Below are 27,642 nucleotides of genomic sequence, written 5' to 3'. Positions count from 1 at the left end.
CTGTCGTACGACCGGCATGCGACCTGTATGCTAATTTAGACATTTTGCGCTGGATAGAACAGGATAGAACACAGGTGTTGCACAGCACAGCAATTCCCGTGTGGCCCTACGACGTGGTGATTCACAATCGTCGATACGGCGCATAACTTGATCTCAGATGGCATTATTAAAAGCAGGGCCGCGTGAGGAACGTAAGGACGCGACCGAGTGTCAACGAGAACTGATAAAGCGGCCTTCGGACAACCCTTGCTCTTGACTCTTCTGTCCTTCGGCGAACTCTTCGCATTGCTTCACAGGCGTATGCCAGCAAGAGGAGATCTGGAAATGTACACCACGTCTCATTGTTGCAAATGCTCAGCATGGCATTCCGGCTCCGTTCTTCAAAGGACGCACTGCATCTCGTGCCCCCATGGGTTATGCATAACCTGCAGAGTTCAGATAACTGTTGAAGGTCACAGAATGGAGATGAGCTTTGCGGACTACGTGAGATGGCTTGGGCAGCAGTCCTTGTGATGAAAAAGAGGCGACGGCTCGTCCTCGGGCGCGTGCCATGTGTAGGGCGTGAAGATCGAATGCGTCCGCGTTCTGTGTGGGTTGGGCTGCTTTCCGAATTCGGAAAGTCTTCCTGCTTCCACGGCGGCGGGGCTTGGACGTGCGGGGACGCGAGAAGGAGCGACCACCGCGCTTGCTTGGGCGTGTAAGTGTGCTGACTCACCTTCGCGACTCCGCCCGGCCGCTGCTTCGTCGACCTCGACGAGGACGGTCCGTTTCTGACAGCGCGCACAGCGTCTTCTTCGATCCAAAGACGGACCGCAAACTTTGCCAGCATGGCGGCCTTTCTGACGCCAGAGAACAACTCGACAAAGCCATGCCCGCTGCCTGTTCCGAATTCGAGCAAGTCTTTTTGGCTCTCGGAACCGGACCGTATCCTGATAGGTCACAGGACCACTCCCGATCTGCCCGCAGAGGCTGACGTGGTCGTGGTCGGATGTGGGATCACTGGCGCAAATGCTGCTCGATACCTAACTGAAAGTGACAAGACTCTGCGAGTCGTCGTCGTGGAAGCGCGTGAAGTTTGCTCAGGGGCTACTGGTAGAGTAAGTCCATCTTCGATTTTGTCCTGCGGCGTGAGCAACACCAAGAATGTTCTTTCGAAGCGATTTGACACCCCGGGCCGCATTCAGGTCCGCTGTCCTTCAGCTGCGTGGCACTCAGTATCATTCGCGTGGCTTTTGTAGTATATTGTGCCTCCTTGTGATTTGTTACGTGGACTTTGGCTCACTTCGAGCAGATTTCGGTGGTCTCTTTGTTATACACGGAATCAAGACTTTTCCATGCTAGCTGCGAGTACCTGTCTGACTGTGTCGTTGTAGAATGGAGGGCATTGCCAGCCTTTATTGTTCGACTCACCGCCCGAAGTTGCGCGATTTGAGCTTGCGAACTGTGCTGCAGTGAGATCGTACGTCGAATCGAATCGCGTCGATTGCGAGTATCGCTCCGTCGCTGGCTGTCGGACATTCTGGACAGATATCGAATTCGCCAAGGCTATGGCCGCAGTAGATGATCTGAACCAGAACGACCCAGAAACCGCAAAGCTCGTCCGTGTGATCACAAATCCTAGCCAGCTTGCTAAATGTCGGGTGAGAAACAAGTGTCCAGGCGCAACGTTGACGCAAAATGCGGCCAGCTTGTGGCCGTACAAGTTGGTGTCTCATATCGTGAGAAAGCTGGTAGAATCGAAAGCAATAAACCTGCAAACAAACACACCTGTCGAGTCCATGTCGCAGGCTGGCGACGGAGGCTGGGTTCTCAGCACAGCACGAGGCAGTATCACTACCAAAAACGTTATTCTTGCCACCAACGGATATACCTCGCATCTTCTACCAGAGTTCACATCGTTGATTGTGCCCTGCAGAGGAACTATGACTGCTTTGCTGCCTCCACCCCAAGAGCCTGGAAAGGAAGAGGTCTTGCCCAACAGCTATGGGATGAAGTGCTACTCGCCAGATGCCACCTCGGGTAGCGATGATTACCTTGTACAGAGACCCTTCCACGGTATTCCGAATCCCCGTGGTCATTTAATGTTTGGCGGAGGGAAGAATGCAGGAAAGCTGCCAGTATTTGGCGCTGAAGCTGCTGACGATTCGATCGTTGATCCTGACACGGTCGCGTACCTGAGACAAAGTCTACTGGGGATGTTGAACCTACCTGGGAAGACAGATGGTTTGTCGGAGCTCAAGGCAGACTACGCATGGTCGGGAATCATGGGCTTCTCCAGAGATGCGTTGCCATGGGTTGGTCAGATTCCTGGTCAAAGAGGCTTGTGGATCTGCGCTGGTTACACAGGTCATGGCATGCCAAATGCTATGCTTTGTGCGAAAGCCGTTGTTGATATGCTTTTAGAATCGGAGCATGGTGGCAATCTGTCTGAGCTGCAGAAAGCAATGGTAGACGATGGCAGACTTCCTCAGAGCTACATCGTCACTGCACAACGACTGCAGGATGCTCAACGACTGCCTACGGTACAGTTTCAAGAAGCAACAGATTGCATGGAGTTTATTAATGGAAAGTGGTCTGTAATGACTCATGCTCAGGCTCATTTCTGAACGTTAACTTAAGGTTTATATATCCTCATAGCTAAGTCTTAAAAATGTACCAAGTCCCATGAAGACTGTCACCAATACTTCTTCATTGCCCTTTTCCTGGGCCCCCACCAAAAAAAAAAATAACCATGGAGCACATGATTGAGCGACGAAACTGTTCTTCATTCACAAATGCTTTGTTTCGCGCTTCAGATCATCCCCTCCAAAAATGTGTAGGATTTCGTCATCTCCTTCTGGGTTAACTCTAGTCACAAACTCTTGGCAACTTAGTGACTTTTTCTTTTTTGCTAAATTTCCTCATAAGCTGGTCCCCGATTGTTCTTCTTGCGGAGAATGTTAATTTTCCTCCGAGTCTCTTCATCTGCAGCTAGCCATTCTTCGTGGGTAGCCGACATTTTTAGCGCTGGTGGTGAATCGGTCGTGATCTTTCGAATGCCGGACGCTGAAGCCTGTGTTGGATTTGCAGAGTTCATGGGCATGCTTGAAAGATGAGGACCGGCCAGCAGTGAACGTGGAGTTGTATGAGACGCTGAAGGAGTACTTCCCTTCTGTTCAGAAGTGGAGGGCACGGCTTGGGACAAATGTGAAGTCATATTTGTACTTGTGCCGAGCTCTGAATAGCTCGGCAGGAGCATCAATGGAGCTCTTGGAGGCGGCTTATATGGCGAGCTTTCGGGCACTTGCGTAGGCCTATTTGTGCTTGTGCTGAGTTGTGAATAGCTGGGCAGGAGCATCAGTGGAGCTCTTGGAGGCTGCTTATACGATGGATTTGGTTCCATCTTGTTTTGATCGAAATCCTGTGGCAAAGGTGCGAAGCCCTTCCTTTGAATCATCTGCTTGTGAGCCTCGTAATCTTCCTGTAGTGATTTTAACCCCATGGAAGCCCTCTTTTCGTTTGCGCGCCTCTCTTCCTCAGCTTCTACATCGGCACGAATTTCCGACTCAGCCATCCATCGAGAGAAGCTAAAACCTGTAGAGGCCTTGGTGATAGTTCTAGAAGCCTGGTCGTATGCCGAACTAGTCGATGGAGCTGGAGGAGCGGATATAGCTGGAGGAGCGGATATAGCTGGAGAAGCGGATATAGCTAGAGGAGCTGAAATAGATGGAGGAGCCGAGATAGTCAGAGGAGCGGAAATAGATGGAGGAGCCGAGATAGTTAGAGGAGCCAAGATAGCTGGGGCTGCTGAAATAGATGGGGGAGCCGAGATAGCCAACGGAGCTAAAATAGCTGGAATGGTCGCGTTTTGCGGGTTTTGGTTGAGCGAAGAATTGATAGCAGGAGCTATCGTTGGTCCAACATAATTTTCGACATCCATCGCATCCCCATCACGAGGATCTGTTATTTCTGGTTTATCTGACATGATGAGATCATCATCAGACGCGTGGATGCCACTTGGGCATTCATCAACCTCCATGCTATCACCAGAGGCAACATTAGCAGCTGTAGGCTGATTAGCACTAGAGCTGGTAGCTTTTGCATCTGTTTTGTTCTCGAACACGAGGTCAGTCATTTCGTCCGAATACTCTTTTGGCTGTTGGGATTGAGACTTGGAAGCCTCAATACCATCCGCACTTTTGTTAAGCTGAGGGACACTAAGGCTGCTCGTACAAGGTCCCGTGGTTGCTGGAGGAAGTGAATTCTCTATTTGGCCAGAACTGTCGCGTCGTGATGCCTCAGAACGTACGGACTGTGAGAACGAGCAGCCGCGTGCCTCTAGCTCCTTGCCCACTAGTTCTTTTCTAAAGCGAACCTTTCTCAGTCTCCGTGGCATGGCGATCTTTCTTCGAGCCAGAACCCCTGGTGAAGCCCTGACAGGTGCGTTTGCTTTGGTAGCATCTTCAACGGGCCATGATGTTTCTGTCTGGAGCTGGTTCGTTTGTGAGGGACATAGTGGATTAGAGCTTTCAACTCCTACACTGACATTAAAGTCTTCATTCAAGATGGCTTCCATTTCCGGCGTCAACGCAAAAGGGTCACCTTTGGAATCGTCGAGATCAAGAGAAAACAGTTCAGTCAGCTGTTTGTCGAGCTCAGCATCGACACCCGAACTTGTGGAGTCGAGACCCTCGTATAAGGAGGGCGCAGAGTGCCCATTTCCCTCATACGTCTTCTGCACCTCGTTTATAGACAATGGATCGAGTAGCTCGTTGCCTGCATTCTCAAGCTCTTGCATTCTGAGTTTTTGCTCCTTTGCGGACTGTGTAATCCAATTCTTGCTCTCGAAATCAACATCATGAATATCGTCGAGATTAAGGTCAAAGGCGGGAATATCGGATTGTTCAATATCACCCACAGCAGCGGAGGGAAGAGTGCTGTCCCATGTATCCTGGCGAACTTCTGCGAAGTTGGCAATGACCGTTTCTCCTTTTAAATTTTCGTTTTGTTCAACATGGTCCGAAATGGGATCCGTCTTGTTTTCCGGCTCGCTCAAGGTGATTTTAGCGCAAGAAGCTCCTTGGCTGGTGTTGGTACACGGAGAGTTCTGTCTCTTGGAAGTCTTCAGATCCACTTCTGGCCAGATTTGTTCTTCTGTTGACTCATCAGAAGCATGGGTATCCTCACTAGAGATGATGGGGGTACTTTCGTCCTCCACTACTGTTGCATGATGTAGTGGTTTTTGCTCCTCGTTGCGTTGTGACATGGACATTCCATCTGTAGACTCCTTGTGCGCCGCAACGGCTTCCTTGAACTCAATTTTGGCCATGACCGTAGTTTTGGCATTTGAACGAACCTTCCCGCTCGCCAATTTTTTTCTGAAGGCATCCTGCTTGAGAACGACCTTTTTCACACCGAGTTCCCGCTCCAATTCGACAGCCTGCTTTTCTGTCTTCGCGTCCTTTTCTTTTAACTCCACAAGACGATTTAGCCGAGCTGGCTTCTTGGCCTTGGACTTCTCCTCGTGCTTTCTCATCAGCGCCTCCGTTTCTAGGCGTGCTCTGACCAGTGCTGCTTCCTCGGCCTCCCTTCTAGCTTTTGCCAGTGCTTCTTGTTCGCGAGCCTTTGTTTCCTCTGCTAGCTTGAGCCTCTCGGCCTTCTTTCGCTCCCGTGACTCCTGAAGGCGTTTGATCGTCTCCTCGAATCGAAGCTCCTTTTCAGCTCGGGCAGCTTGTCGAGCTTTGGCCATGAGTTTGTCTTGCCTCATGTTTTCACGCTCAATGTGGAGATCTTCTCTGAGGCCACTGCATTCTGCAACAAGCTCCTTAGCCTTTTTCATAACTTCTTGGGCTTCCTGCAGCGCCGCTATGGCCTGCGTCCTTGCCGCTTCTCCAGCTGCTTTCTGCTTCTCGACATGCAGAGCCAGCTGTCGGAGAGCTTCCAGATGCTCCTTCATCTTCTTTGGTCCTAAAGTCTCAAGGGAGATCCAAGATTGCTCACATGAGACTTTCTGGAGATTAAAATCCGCCACCGAAGTCACAGAGCGAACATCACGAGACTTCGATGAAGGCGTCATCTTGCGGAGATAGTATGAGGGAAAGTTCCATCTGCGAAGCAGTAGAACTGCCCAAAAGAGGCATGGCAGGACGACATACAGTATTGTCCAGGCAATATTGGCAAGCTCAAGGGCTAGAGTAGCCCAGCGCGCAAACGTCTCACCTCCCTTTGCCGCCAACACAAAGGTGTTTGGCGGGAAGTTTGCCAGGAAGGCAGACGTTGTCTCGTGAACAGCAGGCTCCAAAGTGCTTGGAAGCTGAGTTTCACGCACTTCGTGAACAACAATTTGGTTGACCGTCGGGGTTACGAACATCGACTGGCGCCCCGACCGAATGTTGTTCTCCACGAAGGAGGTGGCCGCTGGGATGCCTCTGTAAATAGGCCCTGAGCCATGGGCCTGGTGCATGGCAGTGCTGCTGACTGACACCTGTGTTGGCGGTGTCACCAATTGGCTTTTGAGATACGTGCTGACGAGACAGCACGCGGTGATGATGCCCACAATGCCTTTCAAGGCAGCGGGGAAACGGTTAGCAGGCATCTTGTTCTTTGATTTGTTCGACTTGGTGACAATCAAGTCAAAATTTGGACGTATACGCGCTCGTACAAATCCAAGGATATGAAGGGAAGAAAGAAGATAATCGGAGCAGAAAAGTGAGATGTGTCAGAAAAGGCTTAATATAGACGAATGCACAAACTTCCGCACGAAACCGCGCATTGGAGACTTACCGTCATAAGCCGAGAATACGCCAGTGAATAGAAAGTAATGAGCCAGTAGCAGTGACAGTGAAATGTCGTAACTTGTCCGGGTAGACCAGCTGGATTCCGACACCACGATCTTTTAACCGCCATCTTGATTGTTCTGGAAGTAACTCTTACTTTGAGCTCACAGTCACTTTGATCGACTTCTGCGACTTGACCCTGTGAATGATTTTGTGTTTTACAGTGACTGGCACTTGAATGACTGCACCGTTTGACCGTGGTTTGGCAAGAATCTAAGCTGTCGCGGCTACATAGCCATGATGCAGTACGAAAAACTGTAGCTCATAGAGGGGTCTGATCCAGGATATAAAGATTTCGATCCGTATTGATTAAGCGAGGCTCTGTGTCGCTGGTTATGCTAGGACAAAGAATGATGCACGACAACGTCAAGAAGCCCAAGAGGGAACATGGCAAAGCACCGGAAAGTTGCTGTGTCGCTGCGCTGAGCATGCAAAGAATAAACACAACACGCAGTCTCTGCTCTCCAATCATGGAGGCTTTGGACATACGGTCGATTAGAAGCTTCAGGTATGGATCGCATAAGCGAGAACGAGAAAGCAGCAAACCACTCTCAAGGTTCACGAGCTGATTGGCCACGAACGCCCATTTTCCAGGCTCTTAGACACAACAAGAAGTCTCGAGAGGGGCTTCTTGCTCTACGGCTTGGTTTGTTCCCGACAGATCGTCTCTACATGCTTGAGTGTATTTTCGTAGTAATGCAACGTTCTAAATCCTGTGATTGACGTTGTCGACATGATGGCGGAAATGGACAAGCGCAGCCAGTCAGGTCTTGCCTATTCAGCCACGTCCCAGCTGGTCAGCGCTTCACACAAGCAATGAACAACAGCAGCTGGCCCGATTAGTTCTACGACAGAGAATCAGAACGGTTCTTCTACATCTACACACCTCGACGAATATCCTTCCACATGGAGGGAAATCGCCGTGGTTGCCTCTGTCGTGCGAGAGACTCCGCACTTGGATGGACTTTCATCTACCGTCCACTGTCCGTTTCCTCGCAACGTGCTCGCTACTCAACGCTCGTCGCTGCATATCTCTTGTGCCTGCATCAATTGCTACAAATGAATTAATAGAGCCTAAATTCAATGTTATCCGCCGACCTTCTTTTTTTGCAGATTTGTTTCCCAGTGACAGCGTTTACCGTCAATCATACCTGCGGCTCTGACGGCGTCTACAACAGAGACCTTTCCCGCAAAATAGGCATAGTATTCGATGATACGTTTTCAAGGTGGAATGATGTATCAAACGCGATGGCTGGCTAGGAAAACACGATTTGCTTTGACACAGACCTCCCCTTCTGCAAGCGCCATTGCCGAGCATTTCTTAATCAACAGTGCTGGCCCGGGTACCAGCAGTCCAGAACACTGCTTACCCAACCATGCTCTAAGGAGATCAACCGGTACTCGGACTTCTGCAGGAGCGCCCTCGAGTATAGCACCAATGCAAATCTGTGCGTCTTATGCTTAATTCAGGTTTGGAGAGAGACAGAACAATCTCAACATGAGTATGGGCCGTATGCACAAGATTCTCATCTTCCCGAAAATATTGCAGAGCTAAGGCATGGGTAATGTGAGGGGAGAAACAGAGGAGGGTAAAACCTCGAAAGAGAGCAAAGGACAGATGAAGGGTGATGGAGTTTCGTTTTCCATCCTTATTTGCCATCAAAGCGCTTATGACCTGCGCAAAGAAGATCGCCGACTAGCTGCTTTCGCAACGTATTACTGCAACATGACAGCAAAAGTAGATGATATTTTTCTTTTCAAAGCACAGTTTGCCACGTTTCCAATATCATTGAGCGTTCAAAGCCATGCGCAAGTCTCGCCACGTTACGATCATGTGACTAGGTTCTGTAAGTTATTCATGAGAGAAGAGCAAGATCTGTTTTTTTAAAACATGAACAAAGCGGTGATGGATATCGCAAGAGACTAGACTCCCAGAAATCTAAGCTGGGATTCGACGATTGTTCAAAGGCCAGTTCAACGCGGGACGTCACATAGTTTTAAGCAGCGCTTCTAAAATCTCGCGTCCGTAGTTGGTTGGAAGGCTGATGTGTGTCTCATCCTCGAGTCTTAGCGTTGCTCTACTTCCTAGCCGTTTCGCCATCTCCACGCCGTGGATGGGCGGAACAAAAACATCCTGCCTGCCATACCACAGATGTATGGGCAGGTCGTCTCCGAAATCCTCAAGCCTGAAACCGAAGGGTCGGCAGCACAGCTTTGCGTCCGTTAAGACGCCGTCGTACCCCTGCGCGAATGCCTCCCTCGTGGACCTCAAGTACGTGCGATGAAAGTTGACGTCGCTCGTGACTGCAACGTCTTTAGCGGGCATGGTGCCCTTTGCCTTCTCGGTCGCGTCCAACACCATATGGAGCCGCTCCTCGTCGGTCAGATCTACACGGCCGATGGCGTCGCGTCTCCAGAACCACCGATTCAGGAACGAAGGGCAGTAGCGGAAGCCGTACGGGAAACCGATGCGGTTGATGATCCGGGCTCCGCTCATGCCGATGTCCGGTGGGCCAAGGCCGACGACGACGGCGACGGCTTTGAGTTGTGTAGCAGGCAGGGCTTTGGCACATGCCAGCGTCGATGGGCCGCCGCCTGATATCCCCTATCGACTGTCCGTGAGCACAGGACAGGAGCAAAGAAAAAAAAAACAAAAGAAAAAATACCTACCATGACGGCGTACTTGTCCAGTTTTAGATAGTTTGTAAGATGCTCTACGTCCTTTGCGAATCCAAGGAGCGTCCGGTTTGGTTGCGCAGTGCTCAACCCCATTCCGGGCCTGTCGATGCCAATGATGCGGGCGTTCAGTTCTTTTCCAAGGCCATGGAACGCTGCGCCATCAAGACGCGATCCGGCTAGTCCATGGTGAAGTAATATTGGCTTGCCTTCTGGCGAACCATACACTGCATAGCCCAGCTTTCGACCGTCCGGTAGGGTAATCGTATATGAAAGATCTCCATCTTGATCCGAAGCCGCTGGTTTAGTAACTGCACCTTCAGCCATGGGGAACGCAGTAAGTGAAGAACGTGAACGACAAAGGCTTATACCAAAAAAAAAAAAAATTAATCAAAGAAAAATATCAAATACGGCTTGGTATGTAGACATGATGGGGCAAATATATGCAGATACTTTGTTTTTGCGAGGACGCGTATCTCCTACCAATACGAGGTTCTCGTTTATGCGTTCCGTACATCCCAGTGCAAAAACGCTTGTGACTCAGCCAACGTGCATGGATGAGATTTGACACCTTGTTCAACAGCTTCTATTTTGACTTTAATATCTAATTTAATTACGAGACGATGTGATTCGACTGCACTCGCTTGTATGTATGAGTCTTCATGGGAGCCGGACCAACCAAGAAAGCATTCTTTTCCTGGGCAACGACGCAAGTTGAGCCCACTTCAATAAAATAAACTGAACGCTTTCTCCCTTTTCCTTGCATGTATGCCAAAGGCACATGTGTTGTCGCATGCTCCCCAGCGATCTACCAAAGCTCCGGTGCGCTTAGAAGCAGAAAACCTGATCCTCGAGCTTGCTTACAGGCTTGGCCTTCTCGTAGCCCAGGCTCTCCGTTGCCTTCTTCATTGCGCTGACCATAGGCGGAGGGCCGCAGATGAGGATCTTGATGTCGCTCGCAGGTGGAGGCAGATGCTCCTTGATCATCTCTGCAGTTACAAAGCCTACGCCGCCATTCCAGTTCTCTGGAGGGTTGTTAAGAACGTAGTACACCCTGATGCCCTTGTCCTTCTTTGCGAGCTCATCTAGGTCCTCCCGTAGTAAAATGTCTTCAACGTTCACGTTAGCGAAGATCAGGTCGACCTCAGTGGTGTCTCCCGAAGCTCTCCCTCGCTGAATGGCGCGGATGATCTGCAGCATAGGCGTGATGCCAGTTCCGCCAGCAATCATGCCAAATCGTCTCACGAGCCCAGGCCTATAAACCATGGCGCCTTTGGGACCTCTTGTCTTTATCTTTTGGCCGATTTGCATGCTTGCAACATGCTTGGAAATGTTGCCAGTGGGATATGCTTTGATGAGAAGGTCAAAGTATCCCTTGTCGTTGTCCGAAGAAACCGGCGTGTAGGAACGAACGATCTCCTTAGGCTTGCCATCAACCGTCAGTGTGGCTGCAAGAGAGATGTGCTGACCTATGGGCAGGCCCAAGATGTCGGTTGGCCTCGGCAGAGCGAATCGGTATCTAAATTCTGCTTAGCACTTTTGAATTGCATGGTCTGAAAGGACGGAATATACATCGCGGTATTGTGCGATAAAACTGTCTTCTCCTTGAGCTCAAATTCCTGAAATTTGACCGGGTCAAGGACTTTGCGCGAGCCTGTCACCATAAATATAAGCTTCTCTTCCCTACCCGTCTTGGAGCATTGGGAAAATGCCACGATAGAAACTCACCTGAGCCGAGAACTTTGTATGCACCGAGAAGAGCTGCTAAAGCTACAGCAAACGGTAACCACTCTAGTTTGATAATTGCCGTACCTATGATAAGCAAGCCTGCGGGTATGTAGACGCCGTTGACGAGCTCAGATGAAAATGCGCCCGCCATTTTTTGTGGTGTGATAGGGAGGTAGCAGATGCGGGAGCGAACGACGATGTTGCGTTGCGGGCAGGACGTCCAGCAGGGAATCGGGCTAAATAAGAAGACTCCAACACCTCCGGGGCCAAACCAACAGTAAGGAAGCTGCAGAAATCCAATTGGCGATGTCGTGGTGGTTAGGACATGTTCTGCTGGCTCAGGCGAGGAAAAGCAATGCCTTTTCGGCAAGTCAACCCTTGCCCGAGATCGGTCCAAGTCGGAAATTCAACCGCTGTACGGCGCCCGTGATAGCGATTGGGTCAGGCCCGAGTTCCCCAGCGCGCAATTTGCATCTTTCTCCAAGCCGTAAGGTAAACCCATAAGTCAAGCAAGTACCACAGTACGTTCCTGTGCGCTCACGTGCATCACAGGTGGAGCAAGCAGTACTCCAATCCGATATGGCCGTCGATGGGAAGACAGAAGTCACCGCTCCCGTCTTCCACCTCACGGATCGAGATAAAGACATCCTGGCTATGAGCGATGAAGACTACCATCTGCAAACTTGGAACGACCTGAAATATATCATATGTGCGAGAACACATTTTGGAATCGGGTGGAATGAAGCATAGCTGACGGCGAATCGTCAGCACGACAGGCGCTCGAGCGGCTCACCCGTCGGCCATCTCAGCTTCGTGCCTACCTAGCCTGGAGCGCCGAAACAAAACGTAGATATGGAACGATAACAAATTTCATACTTCAAGAGCGGGTGTGCTGGTCCGACTATGACCCCGCGTCGCTTAACAGCGGTGAGCCGAAGTTTGCGTGCAAAAGTACCATACCATTCCAGGTCAAGGATGATTATAGAATACTGATAAACGACTGGCCCTACGGACTCGAGCCGGGCATAGTACATATCTGTGTGTGGTCAAAAGTTCGCCTTCCCGTTGATGACGTGAACGGAGATTTGACTTCCGCTGGGAGGAAGATGGTGGAGGAATTCGTTGACCGAACCTTCGTAGACGGCCTTGGCGTCCAAGGAGAAGACAAGGTCTTGTGGTTCAAGAACTGGACTGGTTTACAGAGCGTGCGTGGATTGGAGCATATTCACGTCCTGGTCAGAGACGTGGACGAGAACAAGTTGTCACGGATCTGCGAGCGACCTTGGGAGCAGTCTGGCTCGTCTTAGACAATTAGATCACACGTCAATTTTGTAGTATGGACAAGGGAGCACATAATTCCTCACTTTCGCATTGGTATCTCATTCTTCATGAAACGTAGTACAGCCACGAGCCAAGTGCAGCAGCAATAGGCCCAAACATCATGTGACCCCAGGCCTTGCCTTCGGACTCTTCCAAACTTTTCACGCCATCGTCATCATCATGAGTCTTTCCGCCCAACTCCTTTCTTGTGGCTTCAATCTCTGCTTTCAGGCTCAACCCGTCCATGATGCCCACGATAGCACCTGCGCACAAGCCCAGCGCTGCACCTTTGTCTTGACCCAGCAGGACACACGCCAGAGTGCCAAGTCCCCCGGCCAGTCTGCTGGCGCCAGCAGCTTTGATGAAGGGGTTGCGTGATGCAGTTGCCATCGTTGATGATAGCGCTGGAACTCCAAAGATTGCCGCGTAGCCCGCTGGGTCTACGAGGGCCCGCAAACCCATACTTGTGCTGAGGATGCCGAAGAAAACCGTCACACCGCGGGCGACGGCATGTTGTGAAACAGGAAGGCCCAGAAAGGAAGTAGACATGAAAGACTGGTGATGATTTGGAAGTTTATACGAAAGGCGAAGAGTCAGCGTGACGAAACTGAGGTGTACGGAAAACTGTTACGAGGAAGAGCCTTAAAGAGCAGACCCTGACTGGCGCTTCAGATTCGAACCCGTTTTGACGTCATAACTTTAACAATTTTAACTGAATACCTAGCATTCAATGTAGCATTCGTATTTAGTGTCAGGCACAAGTAGTTGTGAAGAGCTTGATCAATGGGCTTAAATGGGCATCTGCGTCGTATAAAGATTGATATTTCATTGACGCGCTCCAAAAAAGGCGGTATACAGATCGACGAGTAGAGTGATAAAGACGCGCGCTAGCGTCCCACATTTATGCCGAAAACCTGCTGTCAACTGACACGCCTGGGACTACTTAGACTACTTAGAAGCTTTAGACTCCTACTATATAGCAGCATGTGGACCGCAGTAAGAGACTTCAGCGGCATTCACGATTGAGAAGTACGAGTGCGATTGCGCCGTGTCTTCTTATCTTGAGCTTCAAACCGTCCAATTAAGCACGCTGTTTCTCAAACTTTTCTTTTCATACGACGATCGGAGCATCTGACAACACAATTAAGTCGGAATTAACAGGCTCGTGGTTATAGTACTTGGCATTCCAAATTGTACAGAAAATCAGCAGTTGTAAACAGGTGCTCCATCCAGGGAAGCCCTTTCTGTCCATGCTCTGCTGAAATAAAGGCTAATAGAGTGCGATAGTAGTACACAGTCTTGACTTCTTCGTCCAACCTCATGGATACACCTCCTTGCCTGCTCCGAGATGTCACGGTTCCGCGATCGTCTTATCTTCTGGAGTCCAGTCGGCCAGAAACATCTGATGGGTCCAGTACAAATCTGCTTCATAGTGCTTTGATTCTCGAAGCTTCCAAAGGGCCGTCTTTTGTGAATGCAGTGATTCTGCTAGTCTCCGCAAGAAAGCCTCCTGGCCGGTGCTGATGCCAACGCTAGTCGCTTTTAACTGGAGGATCTGGGCAATCCCATTGCCACCGTGCAGGAAATGAGCAAGCAGGATGTTCGATCCGTGAAAGTACTCCTCGGCAAGGGCTAGTGAGTTGTATCGATGGCTCGCACCGCATTGGATAGCGTTCTTCCGCGAATGCTTGAGGAGTAATGCAACGTTGATCTGGAGGATGAAGGTTACGAGAAATATCTCAAACCAGTCTTGCCGCTTTCCATACTTCATCTTAACGTAAAGGTCGTTTAATAGTCCTGCGCGTAAAGGAGCGAGGAAATTTTGGATAATGATCTGGTCCAATTGGGTGTCAATTACTGGCGTGATCGGTCGCTTCGCGAACCAGGGGCTGTGGGGGTCAGCCACAACGTCGACTCCCGGAATGTTGGAACATGTGAACACCCAGTCGAGTTCGATCATGCGGCCCAGCGCTAAAAGCTTAAGTGCGCGATACACGATGGATGCGTGTTGTTGTTGGAAGCTTGTTGTATATCGGATAGCCTCATGCAGGACAGATTGAGTAATGCTATCCACATTTAGCATGATAGATTGCAGATATAGATACCAAGATTTTTCAATGTACTCTTGCAGTACCGCCCTTGTGGCTGCAATGCTTGCGAGGCAGAGACGGGGCATCTCCAAAACATGCATACGCGATAATGCCTTGTATGAACGTGCAGTCTTCAATTGAGGATGTGGTTGAAACTCAGTTATCTCAATATGCAACGGAAGGACATAAATGCCTTGAGATATGCTGCTCGAGAATGTGATGGGCGACCTAGACAGGTCCTCCAGCCTGTACAAGTCCGGCAGCTCTGAGAAGAGTGGATGTCCGACGGCGGGTCCTGAGCGGAAGAGCCGAATGTTCGTGGGCCTGTCCAGAAAAACGAGTGGCTTTGTGTTTATACACTCTATGTATGGAAAACAGCGTCGGCCGCATTTCCTTCGCCCTTTTTTGCATGTTTCGCATGCTCTGTACTTGCGATTGACCCGATACGAGGCCAGACTATCTCCTTCCATCTTGCTACGACCCTGTGGCAGCTTGCCCCATTCGACTAGAATCCCCGCGTCCCTTCCAGGCGCGTCGCCGTAACGTCTGATGCGCACAGGGTCATTTATACTGACACTAGCCTTGCGCTTTTGCGATATGCCAACAGGTTTAGTTTTGTGGCTCTGTGGTACCAAGCGACTTGCCTCTTGAGGTGATTGGTTTATGGAAGGTTGCACTGTCTGATGCTGAAAGTTTTCCACAACAGCTTGTGTATGCGCCTCTGGTTCGCGGCAAGATTCTGGAAGATCCTGTGTATCATTCAAGCTATTGCACCCATCGTTCTGCAAAATAATGCTTGATTGATGCCTCTGGCTAAAGTAGCACTCCTGCTGTTCAGTCTCTGATGGGCCGTTTGCTAGCGGCGTTCCGTAAGGCCTGAACGAACCCGGTGATTGTACGTCGGTGAGAAACAGCTGTGGCGAGAATGATGGAATAGCCCATTGCTGGATGTCAAGCCATAAGCTCGACTCGTTATCGACTCCTTTCTGAGAGGAAGATGGGTTATATGAAGCTTGCGGCGTTGAGGGTTGGCTTGATTCAAATTGAAGCCAGTCCTTACATAGCTCCTCGAATGTTTTCTCGCTCCACTGAGATGTGCCTATTACAGGTTGAGCACTCTTCGAGCCAGCGAGTGAGAAAAATATAGCTTACATTCCAAGGGCAATTCTGTCGCTGCGGACATGTCAATCATTGTCGACAACGGGGCAGTATGCTAAAAAATTTAATATGCGATTCTGAATTCGAAGGTGGAGTGTGCAACCACACAGTACTATGCCGGGTGGTCAGCCATTTATTATTTTTTTTTCTCTCCAAAGCTGTTATATACTATTGTACGATTATGAAGTGCGAGTATTCAGCAACCCCAGCTCCTCCGTACACAATGACGCCACTGACGCAGGGATCGAACTGGACCCTGAGGCGCTGCCGGCCTCACACAACGCTATACCATTTCCGGTCGCGGTGTATCCCTGAACCGTGCAGTGACGTCACTCCTCAACCCTGTTTTCTATCCAACACCACCGCCTTAGCTATCACCGGCTCCCTTACTAGGAAGCAGATCAGCTCGTTCTTCATGTTCTAGGCACTGTAAACTGGGCTACCAGCTCTGTCATCATGCTGGCTCCACATCCCTTCAATATCATGCCATCCGAAACGGCCTCTGTTACCCCAGACTTTTCAATCCGGAGAGCAACGATTCACGATCTAGATGATATTGTGGATATTGCCCTGGCAGCTATGCCACTAGATCCGCAGTGGAACTGGCGTTTTCCTCACCGGGACAAATTTCCGGAGGATGAACGGCATTTCACGCTACTGAAGTTCAAAGAGTTCATCACTAGCCGAGATCGTTGGCTTGTCATGGTAGCTGAGACTGATATCAACTACGTACGAATTCCTATAGCATTTGCTGTATGGGATCTGGAAAATATATACGCTTCGATCCGGACACCGGTCATTGCGCAGGACTCGGTTTCTAAAGAGTCCAGCCGGGGTAGGTCCATCATCTTGGCAAGTTTGGCTGCTGTCCTAATGATACTAATTGTAACTGCAGAACGACGTGATGCGGACCGGAGAAGAATGCAAGTCTGGACGAAGACAACATCTTTAGCAAAAAAAAGATTGTTCGACCGGCGTTACGGGCTTCGCTACATCCAACTGCAGGTTCTCGCGACAGCGCCACAATGGCATCGCAAAGGCGCCGCCACAGCGCTTTGTACGCGAGGATTACAGCTTGCCAAAATGCTACACTCATCAGTGGTAGTTTTTGCCAGTCCAATGGGCAAGCACGTATACTCGAGCCTTGGCTTTCGCCAGCTAGCGATCGTCAACGTTCGTGCGGATAGCGACGATGACGGCGTCGATTTAGTTGCCATGTCGTTTAGTCAATTTCCTTAGCAGCAAAGCTACGCACTGGGAAATCTTGAACCTTTCTTGATGGAATCAAGAAAACCGCTGCTAGAATCCCGTGACACCAGTGTCCTCACCGCAGTTATGGCTCTTCGCGTACACAGATAATGACATCATGTACACAGGCGAAAACAAGCTACACGGTCTTGGAGCCACGAGCTCGCATCGAGGATATGCGGAACGAGGGCAAATTGCTTGCCATCATCGCGTGAGAAGCCATTGCTAGGCTTTCGATGATTCCCGCTATGGTTGAACACAAGCGTAGGAATAATACGTACAGAGTCTGATACATCACACAGAGTTCTTTGATCAATACAGAGAGCCAAAGAGGGCTCAGCACCTATTGAACCCTGTCTTAATATACACAATATCATCGATAGGTCGGAAATTATGTGTTTGCGTCTGTTTTGACGGTTGGCAATGGGAATGAAGATCTTATCAACCTCGCACATACCTCTTCATTTACTGTGCTACTAATTGCAGAAGATAAATGAATGATGCTTCGGGCACAAGTTATACTACACGTTAAACTTTTGCAACATTTGGGCTGTCCAAGAATTAGTCAGTTGTGGATGTCGTCAAACGATATATGCAATCCCATGAGGATCAAATGCCAGAATCAGAAACTTCGCAAAATAGAAATCCGTTCGTATAAGCAATCAAACAGTCATCATGCAACAGCACTAGCTAGCGCTGCCCCATGTTATAGGTTCGAACTCATCTGTTTATCAGAGAAGGCGCCCAGCGATCTCTTTAACACATCTGTCCACGCATACTACTAAAGTTACTGAGAAATATTGGTCTATTCAAGAGTTTTGTCAAGCCAAGTTCAGGAATGTGTTTCACGCTAAGCAACGCAGAATGAATGTAAAATTGTTTTTGGGTTCTAATTTGCAAATGTAACTTGTGCACATTAAAATTTTCTGAACAATTCAACTAGTTCAACTGATTGACTAACATCAACTGACATTTACGCCTGAAAAAGTCAAGTGCATGTGTTGTTCACCGATTAAGAATTTCCCTATGAGCATATCATACGCAGAAAAGTCCACGGAGTGAAGCAGTCAACGGTGCTCTTTGCTGCAGGTCGCAATTTCCACTAGTCGCGCGGAAGCGCTGTAGGGGGTTAATTTTCTAGGGCGAAAATAAGGTTTATTGATTCAGAGGCCCATATCGCAGTTTAGCCGGTGCCAAAGACACAGTCTGCTTTAAGTGCAGCTATCGCTGCGAAACAGCACGCGTTCTCTGGACGCTCCTGGGAAAATGTTCCAGCGTGCAACTTTTCGCCTTTCCGAGTCTCCGTACTTTTCGAACCACGTTTGCTTGAGGCCTTCGGGCGTTTTCCATGCTAGTTCCTCGTTCCTCAACCACAGCCTGATGATATGCCGCCGCTGGTCGTGGCCGTCTCTGAAGGCGCTTCTTGCATGCTGGATTGCAAGATTGTTGATGAGCTGGATATCTCCCCGCTCTAATCGCATGGTGAGCTTGTGCTTCATTGCGGTGAAATGCACCATATCAATCGCTTCGGCTTGCACTTCAGTCATCGGTGGAACGTCCGGACTTCTAGGTGAAGTCGGCGAACCAGTGATAGGACGTCGAGAGAAACAAAAGCCGGGTCCGTTTCCTTCAAAATTGAACAAAAGTGCTCGGGTGTTCCAGAAAGCCGGAGTGCGATGTCTCGAGATGAATTAGTACTCGAATGCAAGGTTTGAGCGTTTTTCTTTTTCAACTTACTTGTCGAAAATCCAATTGGGTTCCGCAAGAGTATGAATCACATCTGGCCGCGACGCTGCGATCTCGTTGTAGACCTTTGCGCAAGACGCGATATGACTCTCACCACCATCGATAGCTTGGTTTTGAACGTACATAGCTAGGATATCACATACGTCATTGTGAAATGGCTAGCATTGTTAGTCGGATTGATACGGCAGAGCTCTGTTCATCCAGGCCTACTTGTGCATTATGCGCGTAAGGCGACTGCCTCAATTCCGAGTCAGGTATGCTGTCACCAAGATCCTTGACATGTATGAGCATGTTACCACTAGAGTCTTGACAGCCTCGACGCTCGGCGATATAACTGGTTACCCCGAGGTATATGATCACATTGTCCGAAGCCGAATATTTTTGAGGGTCTAGTCCACGAAGTACGGCAAAGCCAATGCCCGAATGCAGAGTATGGGCGATCGCTCTCAATCGTCTTTCAAGACGAGGCAATGGGAATGTCAGTGGGGTGACCTCGTCGAGCTCAAGGTAGCCCTCATATTTCTCTGCTTAATTAGCAAGCCGAAAGGAAATCAGGATATCCCGTTCACAATACTTTTAAAATTCGCCAGAGATTGCTCTATCTCTAGAATTTCGTCGCAGGAGAGTCGCACAATGTAATTGTCGTCTGCAATGTCGGACCCTGACCAAACCCAAGGAGCTTTCACTTCGCTAGGAAACCCAGCGGGAACACTGGTGGGTCTCGTGCTTCTGAACTTTGAGAGGCGATCGACACGATCCAAGTACGTTTGGTAGCAGGGATTCCACTCGATATCAGGTCCGCTGTTTGCTCTACACACTCTGGCGTCCAAAGAGAAGGGCACAACTGTGTTGATGCGCCGAGAACGGCGCAGGTTCTCATCCTGAAGATAGCGTCTTCGCAATCCGCATGCCTGCGGAGCTGCTTGCACTCGACCGCTTGACGGTTCAGCTGGCAGTGCCATCTTACGTCAAGAGCGTCGAGAGGCGCAGAATGTTTCGTCCAGAGAGAAGCGGAGGGCGTGGTTCAATTCATATCTGATTTCGCGTCAGTCTAGACCCCAGTAGGCCTGTTAGCTGAAGACGCACATCAGTATACGAGCGCCAATGAGATACTTCCTCATCCCTACAGAAGAGCTTTACCCTTGCATTGACCGGTCTGTAGCTTTGCTTGTCGCACTTGCAGGCCGTGAGTGGTATCGATTGCTCGGGAGCTCCTCGTGAGAGTTGCATGATGCGGGGACCAAACCCACAGCTTTAAGCCAAGAATAGCGCATGTGCCTGATGATTTAGCGATTCGATTTCAGATGATGGAAACCACTGCTGCGGAGACGGAAGATGCCAAAACGTGATGATGGTGTGACGGGATTTGCAGTAAACGTTGAGAGCGGATTCCTGATTTTATCGACGGGTCCAATTTCAACTCCGGTGAGAAAAGATTCCACAAACTTTTCTTGTCTCCTACTTTATGAGCTTTAAGCATGTTCAATGAAATCCAAGCGATACACGAGGGCCATGCTGGCCGCTACATGTGAGCGGCGTATTCTCGCATGAAGCTGTGCATTGTTCCAGCTCACTTGAATCGACGAGCCCGCTCCTACCATGTGAAGTCTGAATGTAGTCCAAGGTCGCCGAATTTGGGGAGATTTCGAGGAGTTCTTATATTTTGCGTTAGGGTTGTTTTCCTTTGTTTCTAAGAGAGGAAAATGTGGAATCATGCATGGTCAGCAAAAGCTCACTCTTGACTTGGCACATTTAAACGGCCCTACGTGGATTGATATCGACTCTACCAACGCCTGGACTTAATTGAAGCTACAGGCTTGCACGTTATGTTGCGCCTCTGTGTACTAGGTCCAGGTTCCGATTTGGAAAATGCATTTCGCAAGACTTTTCACTCTTTCATTATCTTGCACATCACTTTCCCAGCCACCATGCGTGCTTCTATATTCCCGCACGCTTTGACATCGACGCGGACTTTTCCATGTCCTCTAAGATGCACTGCATCGACAGAAGGTACATTAGAGATACTGCGGCTCTCAAATCCCCAGGTCATTAGATCTTTTGCTTATACATTCGATTGAACGCTCTTCCAATGACCATCCTCCTGATCTCGCTCGTGCCCGCGCCGATCTCGTACAACTTGGCATCCCGTAGCAGTCGTCCCGCGGAAACCTCGTTGACATAGCCGGTGCCGCCCAAGCACTGAATCGCATCAAGCGCGCATTCTGTCGCGCGTTCTGCCGCATACAGGATCGCCCCAGCGCAGTCCTGAGTTTTTACAATTGGATCTCTATCAAGCGAATCAGTCCCGAGATCCGCATCTTCAAACAAGCTTGGGGCTGATGCGAAGTGCGAGGGCACGCCATTATCGACCGCGGCTGCAATTGAATACGTCATGGCAGCGCTCGAGAGATATTTTGTGTACATGTCTGCCAGTTTCCCTTGCAGCAGCTGATTATGTGCAATTGGCTCTCCGAACTGCTTCCTCGTATGTGTGTATGGTAGCGCCAGATCCAAGGCTGCCCTCATTAATCCCAATGGCCCCGCACTCAACACCAGTCTCTCGAGATCGAGTCCTTCCATTAGCACCTTGACGCCCTTGCCTACCTTTCCAAGAACGTTCTCCTTCGGCACGAATACATCCTCAAAAATGAGTTCACCGGTATTGCTGCCTCGCATACCGAGCTTGTCGAGCTTTCGCGCCACGCTGAAGCCTTTTGCCTCGGTTGTGTCAACAATGAATGCCGTGATTCCCTTTGAGCCAGCATTCACGTCTGTCTTTGCGTAGACAACGATGGTGTGCGCGTCTGGCCCGTTCGTAATCCACATTTTGGTTCCATTGAGGAGATAACCACCGTCCACTTCCTTCGCGGTCATTTTCATGCTCACAACGTCGCTCCCGGCAGAGTGCTCGCTCATAGCCAGCGCGCCTACGTGTTCACCTGTAGTCAACTTTCTCAGATATTTATCTTTCTGCTCAGGCGTGGCGTTGAGCTGCAGTTGGTTGACGCAAAGTTGAGAGTGGGCTGCATACGAGAGTGCAATGGATCCAGACGCCCGTGACATTTCCTCCATGATCACGCAGTGGGCTTGGTATCCCATGCCAAGTCCTCCATACTCCTCATCGGCAGTCGGACCCAAGAAGCCTGCTTCCCCGAGTTTCTGCCACATTTCTGGAGGAAACTCATTTGTATGATCGACCTTTTGCGCAAACTCCTCCGGGATTTCGCGCTCTGTGAAGGATGATTAGTCGAATGATTTGAGGGATATCCAAAGCATACTAACATACTTGTGAATAGTCTGACACGCTCTCGAAGCTCTAATAGATCTTCTTGCGTCGGAGGGACGAAACCTTTCGGATGTTTTGAAGATGCGTTTCTCCGCCCATGGCTATGAACAGCCATGAATGGGATACCATGAGAAATTCTTGGTCGTTTGGACTGCCTTATGCATCGAGCGAAAGCTCGTGACACGGCCGGTCTCGACATAATGAAGCGTCAATTGATTGACCTAAAGTTACGCGGGGAGAATGGCAGACAACAGAGTCAAGAAGCAGTCTTGAACACACAGCACACTGGCACAGCTTGCGTTAAAAAAATGCAGACAGGTAGAAAAATTTCAGTCCACAGGGGCGCAAGTCGCTGTGAAAGGGAGAAAGTGTGGAGTGTGGAGTACAGGCGGAGATGGTCACGTAACATCCGCGTCGATGCGCGAGAACAGCCGCCGGCCAGACGCGGCTTCCGTCGGCTCAGCTGAACTTCACCACAAGGGCTACCACACTGCTCAAAACACCATCTCATCTTGTGTCCTTGGGAACACACAATCCTGACACCATGGCTTCTTCAGTTCCTAGACATACAATGCTTCGATCCGCGGGTGCAGCACTGAAGCGAAAGCGCACACAGCCTCCGCACTGCAGACGCGCAATTGCTACACACACGCATTCGCACCATGCAGGTCAGATTTCGGTGCTACGCTCATCGGTGGATACGTCAAGTGCAGATTTCAAGGAGAATGCGGCAGCGATGGCGGAGGTTGTCGCGAAGATGAAGGAGCTGCGAGAACGCCTCTCTCAGGGCGGTCCGCAGAAAGCGCGAGAAAAGCATGTGCAGCGAGGAAAGATGCTGCCCCGGGAGTAAGTCAATACCATCTGTTTGGCTGATACCATGTTTTATGTTCGTTCATTGGTGATTAATCTTCTCGTTCGTGACACAGTCGCATCACCGCTCTCATCGACCCGGGAACGTCTTTTCTCGAATTATCTCCCTTCGCCGGCCATAATCTCTACCAGGGCGAGGACGTACCCAGCGGTGGTATCCTCACTGGCATCGGTACAGTGAGCGGCGTAACATGCATGATAATTGCGAACGACTCTACCGTCAAAGGTGGTACTTACTATCCCATAACCGTGAAGAAGCACCTGCGTGCCCAGGAGATCGCACACCAGAATAGACTCCCGTGCATATACCTTGTCGACAGCGGAGGAGCCAATTTACCCCATCAAGCTGATGTATTCCCTGATCGCGATCATTTTGGTCGCATATTCTTCAATCAGGCTCGTATGAGCGGCGAGGGCATCCCCCAGCTCAGTGTAGTTATGGGCCCTTGCACTGCAGGCGGAGCCTACGTCCCTAGCATGAGTGACGAAAGTATCATTGTGGACAAGCAGGGTCACATCTTTCTGGCCGGCCCACCTTTGGTCAAGGCTGCCACTGGCGAGGAAATATCGGCGGAAGAGCTTGGCGGGGGTAGGCTGCATTCTGAAATATCTGGTGTGACGGACTACCTCGCCGTTGACGATGCGCACGCCCTTGTCCTTGCCCGTCGATGCGTTTTGAACTACAACTGGCCAAAAGGCAAAGCTGTTTCCGTCGGGTCCCTCGACACAGAGGGTAAGGTGTACACAAAACCCTGGAAAGAGCCGCTGTACGATCCCCAAGAACTAGGCGGTATAGTAGGAACCAACTTGCGTCGTCAGATTCCTGCGCACGAAGTCATTGCGCGCATAGTCGATGGCTCAGAGTTTTCTGAATTTAAGAAGGATTATGGTCCAACACTAGTCACAGGGTTTGCACATATTCAAGGCCAACAAGTCGGAATTCTTGCCAACAACGGAATCCTCTTTTCACCTTCATCACTGAAAGGTGCACACTTCATACAGCTCTGCGCTGCGCGCAACATTCCGCTACTGTTCCTACAAAATATCTCTGGTTTTATGGTTGGCCGCGACAGTGAGGCTGGTGGTATAGCCAAGAATGGCGCAAAACTCGTGACAGCCGTTGCTTGCGCTAATGTTCCCAAGTTTACCGTAGTTTTCGGCTCTTCTGCCGGAGCGGGAAATTATGGAATGTGTGGTCGGGCATACAGTCCCCGCATGCTGTGGACTTGGCCCAATGCCAAGACGAGTGTGATGGGTCCGGAGCAGCTCAGCGCTGTGATGGAAGCCGTCGGACGTAAAGACGAAGGACTTAGGGAAAGGATAGAAAAGGAGAGTGAGGCCCTGTTTGGCTCAGCAAGGTTATGGGATGATGGTATCATCGAACCAGCACTAACGAGGGACTACGTGGGCATGGGCCTGAGAACAGTGAATGGAGGAAGTGTGGAGGAAAGAGAGACCAAATTTGGAGTCTTCAGGATGTAATCGCACTATGGAGCATGTTTTGCCTTTCCGAAAACTGCGGATTCCCCATCAATTGCTCAATTATCCAATCCCAGCCTTCATGAATTCGCAGCATGTCTTAGGTTCTAGATTAAAGAGCTTCCATTAATTGCAGCAGCATGAGAGCTCATTGGCTCCGGCAATGCGCTTATTCTATAAATCGACAAACAGTTGAAAGAGGAATGTACAAGAACACTTTTTTGTTTTGACCGATTTCTGTTACACGCTGAGCAATCTTACACCCAATATGGCCGTATGGCTCAAGCCTATCAATACATTAAGTACTAAGTTCTAGTGTACTTTCAACTCGATTTTGTTTCGGCGCTCAGCTATTACCGGTGCACTTCTAAACCTTCAGTGGTTATGCTGTTTAGTGACTGCAGTTTACATATATTCAGCAGATTACCAAATTTTGTATGCCCACTAAAAAGGGCACTACGTTCAAGTATAGTTCTTTAATTTCACATGTTTTTTACTACTTAGACATGGAAATCGATTGGGATCCTAAGCCTTCGAGCATTCTACTGGCATTTTTGCACCGTCATCTGTGAATATGTTTAGATAACCAACTCGAAATTCCAGGTATCAATTGCTATTCGGCCGTCTGAATGCCGAATTTTTGGCCTGGGTATGGAAGTTGAGTGTATTGTGGCCAACTGGCTGAGCAACCACGTGGACGTCACTTCAGTTGTCAAACGCGAGTTATGACAGAACGGAACTAGCAAAGACCTTCTTACAAGTCTTCAGTTTAAATCTGTTGAACATAGCAGTTTTCATCCGGCACGACATTAAGGACAAGAGCAGTCATAAAGTACAGAGAATTTTTCCCCTCACAGAATCAAGGTTGATGAAAAAAAGATATGTAATACTCGACTGCACTGTACGATCGAGATTAATTCATCAATAAATTAGGATGCATATCTACTCTAGATACTCTAAATTCTTTCATCCGCCAGCGACTACATTGAGATCTAGTTTCTCAAAGGGTAGTAATACACCGGCAACCAAGACTATTGCAGACGCTGAGATTACCATGCCAAACAGTTTCTGAATCGTACCAGCAACGCTTTGAACAGCAATACGGATGACATCCTCATTTGCAGATTCGAAAACGGGGGAAATACGCCCAGCGAGTGCAGACCTGACATAATCATCGGGATATCCAAAACTTGCAAATTCCTTCTTTAGAGATTTGAAGCCGAGATTTTGGAACAAACATCCGGCAATGGAAAGACCAAATGCCATGGTACCGATCTGCGCGACGTTTATAAAGCCCAATGCGTTGGACTCATCCTTCTTGGATACCTTGGCTGTTGCAACGGCGTAACCGTTTTGGAAGATGAGACCACACCCAGCCGCAATAAGCACCTCATAACCGTATACTTTGGATGGACTAGTATAGGCATCAACAGTAAACATCAATGAGCCCCCGATTAAGGCGAATGATCCAGCAATGATGTAGTACAGGTTGTACCGTCCAACCATAGGTAAAGATGCGCCCGCTATCATTATGAAAAGGATGAAAACGCAGATCATTGGGAGCAAACGTAGAGCTGCCTTCATCGCGGAATCTCCTCGAGTAAATTGGAAGTAAAGCGGAATATAATATAAAGTAATTTCATAAGCTGCCGCAATGGCAGCGGTGGCGATGTAGAGGAGAACTAACGTCCTGGACCTGAGAAAATGAATTGGAAAAATACGGTTCTCCTTTGTGGTAAGAATTGCAAAATATTGCTGTACGACGTATGCAACAAGACACACCGCAAACACAACCCAAAGGGCGATGGCGGAGGCTGAATCCCAAGCATAGACTGAACCGCTGAAACTGACGACGATCATAAAGATAACGAGGACCGCCCCGTTTAGGATACCACCAACCCAGTCGAACGTAGCGAGCTTCTCTGAGAAAGTCAAGTCGGGTCGAGGGTCGCGCCGCGGAAAAACAAGGAGGTATAGGGGGGAGAGTACTCCAGCAAGTGGGAGGTTGATATAAAAGGCCTGTATCAATTTGAATCAGTTCAGGACGATCGATCTAACTGTTGAATTAACTTACCCATCGCCATGTGGCAGAACTGTCTGAAAAAGCACCACCAATGACCGGTCCAACAATAGTGCCGATCCCCCAGAACAAGCCTGCCAAGGCATTGTAAATCACAGCTTCTTCATGTGACGAATAGATTGAAACATAAGTTAGTGCGCCCATATACATGCCGGCACCGCCTGCTCCGGCAATGACACGTCCCACTATCAAGGCCGCCGAACTTGGTGCTGATCCGCACACGGCACTTCCTACTTCAAACACAAACAAGCTGGAAAGCAATAGCACCTTCACATCGAACATGGTATAGCCCTTTCCTATTAATTGTACTTAGCACAGCCCTTAATTGGTTTTATGACTAGCCTTACCGAAGAGCAGAATAACAGCTACTGAAGCCATTGGAAATCCAAGTCCAAACCAGGGAAGGTCTTCAATCCTCTTGAATGTCTCATAAACAGGACCTTGGACATCAGCGGAGATCGTGGTGTCAAGTCCGTAAAGGAAAGCGCCGGTATATAGGCCAAGGAGGATCGAAAACCATTTCCATGATGGCCATCCTTCTCGTGGGTGAGGAGCATTGTTTTCGACTCCATCGCCCGGGGAAACTTCACCAAGTCGTAGAGTAGGATCTTTCTCAACTACTGCTTCAACATCACTTTGAGAAGGCGTTGGAGTCATCTCGACCTGGGCGTTAGTCAAATAAGGGTCCGAACATGAGAACGACGACGGTGGGGACAAAAGAATCATAGACTTCAGTCCTTACAAATATATAAAAGCTGGATTTCTTAGACTGATCGTCTCTTGCGCTTTACGAGCGAACCAATCATCTAGCATCTCTAGGTTGAGTTCCACAAGGCGGCTGATTTTGCTAGAGACTTGTCCATAAGCGATAGGGCATAAGTTGGTCGATGCTGCAGCCTTTCTCAGCCGCAGCATGTGTATGCACATCAAAACTCTTTGAAAGCGGTTCCTCAAAGCTAAGCATACCAAACTACGAGTTTCGGATCAACCATTGCGTAACGTCCCGCTCAAACATTGTAGTCCAGTGGCTCTGCCCTTCCACGAACACCGGAACAGGCGCCGTAATTTTCAGCGGATTCCATCTCTTAACGCTCTTCTCCAGACACACAAGATGTAGAAAGATTTCTCATCGTGCGGTTGCAGGGT

General features: G+C 49.4%; 11 protein-coding genes across 14 annotated transcripts; 4 read left to right on the top strand and 7 right to left on the bottom strand.

Annotated features, from left to right (window-relative positions):
- The first annotated feature begins 720 nt into the window (after positions 1-720).
- On the top strand, positions 721-2,675 carry PV09_04471 (uncharacterized protein). Its single transcript, XM_016357819.1, has 2 exons — positions 721-1,097; positions 1,374-2,675. Exons 1-2 carry the CDS (start codon positions 828-830, stop codon positions 2,604-2,606), a joined length of 1,503 nt encoding a protein of 500 aa, XP_016214611.1. The 5' UTR covers positions 721-827; the 3' UTR covers positions 2,607-2,675.
- Positions 2,676-2,890: 215 nt separating this feature from the next.
- Positions 2,891-6,574, bottom strand: PV09_04470 (uncharacterized protein; the record flags this gene model as incomplete). Its single annotated transcript, XM_016357818.1, has 1 exon — positions 2,891-6,574. The coding sequence occupies one exon, from the start codon at positions 6,572-6,574 to the stop codon at positions 2,891-2,893; it is 3,684 nt and encodes a 1,227-aa protein (XP_016214610.1).
- Positions 6,575-8,533: 1,959 nt separating this feature from the next.
- PV09_04469 (uncharacterized protein) lies at positions 8,534-9,919 on the bottom strand. Its single transcript, XM_016357817.1, has 2 exons — positions 9,486-9,919; positions 8,534-9,420 (listed from the first exon to the last, which is right to left on the bottom strand). The coding sequence occupies exons 1-2, from the start codon at positions 9,816-9,818 to the stop codon at positions 8,803-8,805; spliced, it is 951 nt and encodes a 316-aa protein (XP_016214609.1). The 5' UTR covers positions 9,819-9,919; the 3' UTR covers positions 8,534-8,802.
- A 135-nt stretch (positions 9,920-10,054) lies between these two features.
- Positions 10,055-11,676, bottom strand: PV09_04468. 2 transcript variants are annotated; one of them, XM_016357816.1, is made up of 4 exons: positions 11,304-11,676; positions 11,220-11,252; positions 11,064-11,145; positions 10,055-11,010 (listed from the first exon to the last, which is right to left on the bottom strand). In XM_016357816.1, the coding sequence occupies exons 1-4, from the start codon at positions 11,368-11,370 to the stop codon at positions 10,320-10,322; spliced, it is 873 nt and encodes a 290-aa protein (XP_016214608.1). In that variant the 5' UTR covers positions 11,371-11,676; the 3' UTR covers positions 10,055-10,319. The 2 variants fall into 2 exon arrangements, with proteins under 2 accessions (XP_016214608.1, XP_016214607.1); XM_016357815.1 differs by having other exon boundaries at positions 11,220-11,676.
- PV09_04467 lies at positions 11,492-12,582 on the top strand. Of its 2 annotated transcripts, XM_016357813.1 has the most exons (3): positions 11,492-11,711; positions 11,772-11,928; positions 11,988-12,582. In XM_016357813.1, the coding sequence occupies exons 1-3, from the start codon at positions 11,526-11,528 to the stop codon at positions 12,524-12,526; spliced, it is 882 nt and encodes a 293-aa protein (XP_016214605.1). In that variant the 5' UTR covers positions 11,492-11,525; the 3' UTR covers positions 12,527-12,582. The 2 variants fall into 2 exon arrangements, with proteins under 2 accessions (XP_016214605.1, XP_016214606.1); XM_016357814.1 differs by having other exon boundaries at positions 11,492-11,928.
- On the bottom strand, positions 12,537-13,281 carry PV09_04466 (uncharacterized protein). The gene has a single exon (XM_016357812.1). The coding sequence runs from the start codon at positions 13,086-13,088 to the stop codon at positions 12,606-12,608; it is 483 nt and encodes a 160-aa protein (XP_016214604.1). The 5' UTR covers positions 13,089-13,281; the 3' UTR covers positions 12,537-12,605.
- A 400-nt stretch (positions 13,282-13,681) lies between these two features.
- Positions 13,682-15,935, bottom strand: PV09_04465 (uncharacterized protein). Its single transcript, XM_016357811.1, has 2 exons — positions 15,782-15,935; positions 13,682-15,728 (listed from the first exon to the last, which is right to left on the bottom strand). The coding sequence occupies exons 1-2, from the start codon at positions 15,819-15,821 to the stop codon at positions 13,891-13,893; spliced, it is 1,878 nt and encodes a 625-aa protein (XP_016214603.1). The 5' UTR covers positions 15,822-15,935; the 3' UTR covers positions 13,682-13,890.
- A 237-nt stretch (positions 15,936-16,172) lies between these two features.
- PV09_04464 (uncharacterized protein) lies at positions 16,173-17,827 on the top strand. The gene is made up of 2 exons (XM_016357810.1): positions 16,173-16,622; positions 16,683-17,827. Exons 1-2 carry the CDS (start codon positions 16,244-16,246, stop codon positions 17,024-17,026), a joined length of 723 nt encoding a protein of 240 aa, XP_016214602.1. The 5' UTR covers positions 16,173-16,243; the 3' UTR covers positions 17,027-17,827.
- A 95-nt stretch (positions 17,828-17,922) lies between these two features.
- PV09_04463 lies at positions 17,923-20,062 on the bottom strand. 2 transcript variants are annotated; one of them, XM_016357808.1, is made up of 5 exons: positions 19,868-20,062; positions 19,356-19,816; positions 18,992-19,305; positions 18,773-18,939; positions 17,923-18,715 (listed from the first exon to the last, which is right to left on the bottom strand). In XM_016357808.1, exons 2-5 carry the CDS (start codon positions 19,741-19,743, stop codon positions 18,247-18,249), a joined length of 1,338 nt encoding a protein of 445 aa, XP_016214600.1. In that variant the 5' UTR covers positions 19,744-19,816; positions 19,868-20,062; the 3' UTR covers positions 17,923-18,246. The 2 variants fall into 2 exon arrangements, with proteins under 2 accessions (XP_016214600.1, XP_016214601.1); XM_016357809.1 differs by lacking the exon at positions 19,868-20,062 and having other exon boundaries at positions 19,356-19,840.
- Positions 20,063-20,481: 419 nt separating this feature from the next.
- On the bottom strand, positions 20,482-22,438 carry PV09_04462 (uncharacterized protein). The gene is made up of 2 exons (XM_016357807.1): positions 22,068-22,438; positions 20,482-22,011 (listed from the first exon to the last, which is right to left on the bottom strand). The coding sequence occupies exons 1-2, from the start codon at positions 22,264-22,266 to the stop codon at positions 20,831-20,833; spliced, it is 1,380 nt and encodes a 459-aa protein (XP_016214599.1). The 5' UTR covers positions 22,267-22,438; the 3' UTR covers positions 20,482-20,830.
- Positions 22,439-22,564: 126 nt separating this feature from the next.
- Positions 22,565-24,695, top strand: PV09_04461 (uncharacterized protein). Its single transcript, XM_016357806.1, has 2 exons — positions 22,565-22,913; positions 22,994-24,695. Exons 1-2 carry the CDS (start codon positions 22,612-22,614, stop codon positions 24,417-24,419), a joined length of 1,728 nt encoding a protein of 575 aa, XP_016214598.1. The 5' UTR covers positions 22,565-22,611; the 3' UTR covers positions 24,420-24,695.
- Positions 24,696-27,642: the final 2,947 nt, after the last annotated feature.

Source organism: Verruconis gallopava, assembly GCF_000836295.1.
Source record: "Verruconis gallopava strain CBS 43764 unplaced genomic scaffold supercont1.12, whole genome shotgun sequence".
NCBI classification, from domain to species: Eukaryota; Fungi; Ascomycota; class Dothideomycetes; order Venturiales; family Sympoventuriaceae; genus Verruconis; species Verruconis gallopava.
Note: the sequence above shows the minus strand (reverse complement) of the source record. Positions and strands in the feature narration are given on the sequence as shown.

Bases quoted from the DNA above. Each gene is read 5' to 3' on its own strand.
- PV09_04471 (XM_016357819.1), top strand. From the start codon at position 828: ATGGCGGCCTTTCTGACGCCAGAGAACAACTCGACAAAGCCATGCCCG. The intron at 1,098-1,373 runs GTAAGTCCATCT...GTGTCGTTGTAG, and splicing joins GCTCAGGGGCTACTGGTAGA to AATGGAGGGCATTGCCAGCC.
- PV09_04469 (XM_016357817.1), bottom strand. From the start codon at position 9,818: ATGGCTGAAGGTGCAGTTACTAAACCAGCGGCTTCGGATCAAGATGGA. The intron at 9,421-9,485 runs GTAGGTATTTTT...GACAGTCGATAG, and splicing joins TGGACAAGTACGCCGTCATG to GGGATATCAGGCGGCGGCCC.
- PV09_04468 (XM_016357815.1), bottom strand. From the start codon at position 11,370: ATGGCGGGCGCATTTTCATCTGAGCTCGTCAACGGCGTCTACATACCC. The intron at 11,146-11,219 runs GTGAGTTTCTAT...TTATGGTGACAG, and splicing joins ATACAAAGTTCTCGGCTCAG to GCTCGCGCAAAGTCCTTGAC. The intron at 11,011-11,063 runs GTATATTCCGTC...AGCAGAATTTAG, and splicing joins TTATCGCACAATACCGCGAT to ATACCGATTCGCTCTGCCGA.
- PV09_04467 (XM_016357813.1), top strand. From the start codon at position 11,526: ATGTCGTGGTGGTTAGGACATGTTCTGCTGGCTCAGGCGAGGAAAAGC. The intron at 11,712-11,771 runs GTAAACCCATAA...CGTGCATCACAG, and splicing joins ATCTTTCTCCAAGCCGTAAG to GTGGAGCAAGCAGTACTCCA. The intron at 11,929-11,987 runs GTGCGAGAACAC...GCGAATCGTCAG, and splicing joins CGACCTGAAATATATCATAT to CACGACAGGCGCTCGAGCGG.
- PV09_04466 (XM_016357812.1), bottom strand. From the start codon at position 13,088: ATGTCTACTTCCTTTCTGGGCCTTCCTGTTTCACAACATGCCGTCGCC.
- PV09_04465 (XM_016357811.1), bottom strand. From the start codon at position 15,821: ATGATTGACATGTCCGCAGCGACAGAATTGCCCTTGGAAT. The intron at 15,729-15,781 runs GTAAGCTATATT...AACCTGTAATAG, and splicing joins GACAGAATTGCCCTTGGAAT to GCACATCTCAGTGGAGCGAG.
- PV09_04464 (XM_016357810.1), top strand. From the start codon at position 16,244: ATGCTGGCTCCACATCCCTTCAATATCATGCCATCCGAAACGGCCTCT. The intron at 16,623-16,682 runs GTAGGTCCATCA...TTGTAACTGCAG, and splicing joins TTCTAAAGAGTCCAGCCGGG to AACGACGTGATGCGGACCGG.
- PV09_04463 (XM_016357808.1), bottom strand. From the start codon at position 19,743: ATGGCACTGCCAGCTGAACCGTCAAGCGGTCGAGTGCAAGCAGCTCCG. The intron at 18,940-18,991 runs GTAGGCCTGGAT...TAACAATGCTAG, and splicing joins CTTACGCGCATAATGCACAA to CCATTTCACAATGACGTATG. The intron at 18,716-18,772 runs GTAAGTTGAAAA...ATTCATCTCGAG, and splicing joins CCCAATTGGATTTTCGACAA to ACATCGCACTCCGGCTTTCT.
- PV09_04462 (XM_016357807.1), bottom strand. From the start codon at position 22,266: ATGTCGAGACCGGCCGTGTCACGAGCTTTCGCTCGATGCATAAGGCAG. The intron at 22,012-22,067 runs GTATGTTAGTAT...CATCCTTCACAG, and splicing joins GCGTGTCAGACTATTCACAA to AGCGCGAAATCCCGGAGGAG.
- PV09_04461 (XM_016357806.1), top strand. From the start codon at position 22,612: ATGGCTTCTTCAGTTCCTAGACATACAATGCTTCGATCCGCGGGTGCA. The intron at 22,914-22,993 runs GTAAGTCAATAC...TTCGTGACACAG, and splicing joins GGAAAGATGCTGCCCCGGGA to TCGCATCACCGCTCTCATCG.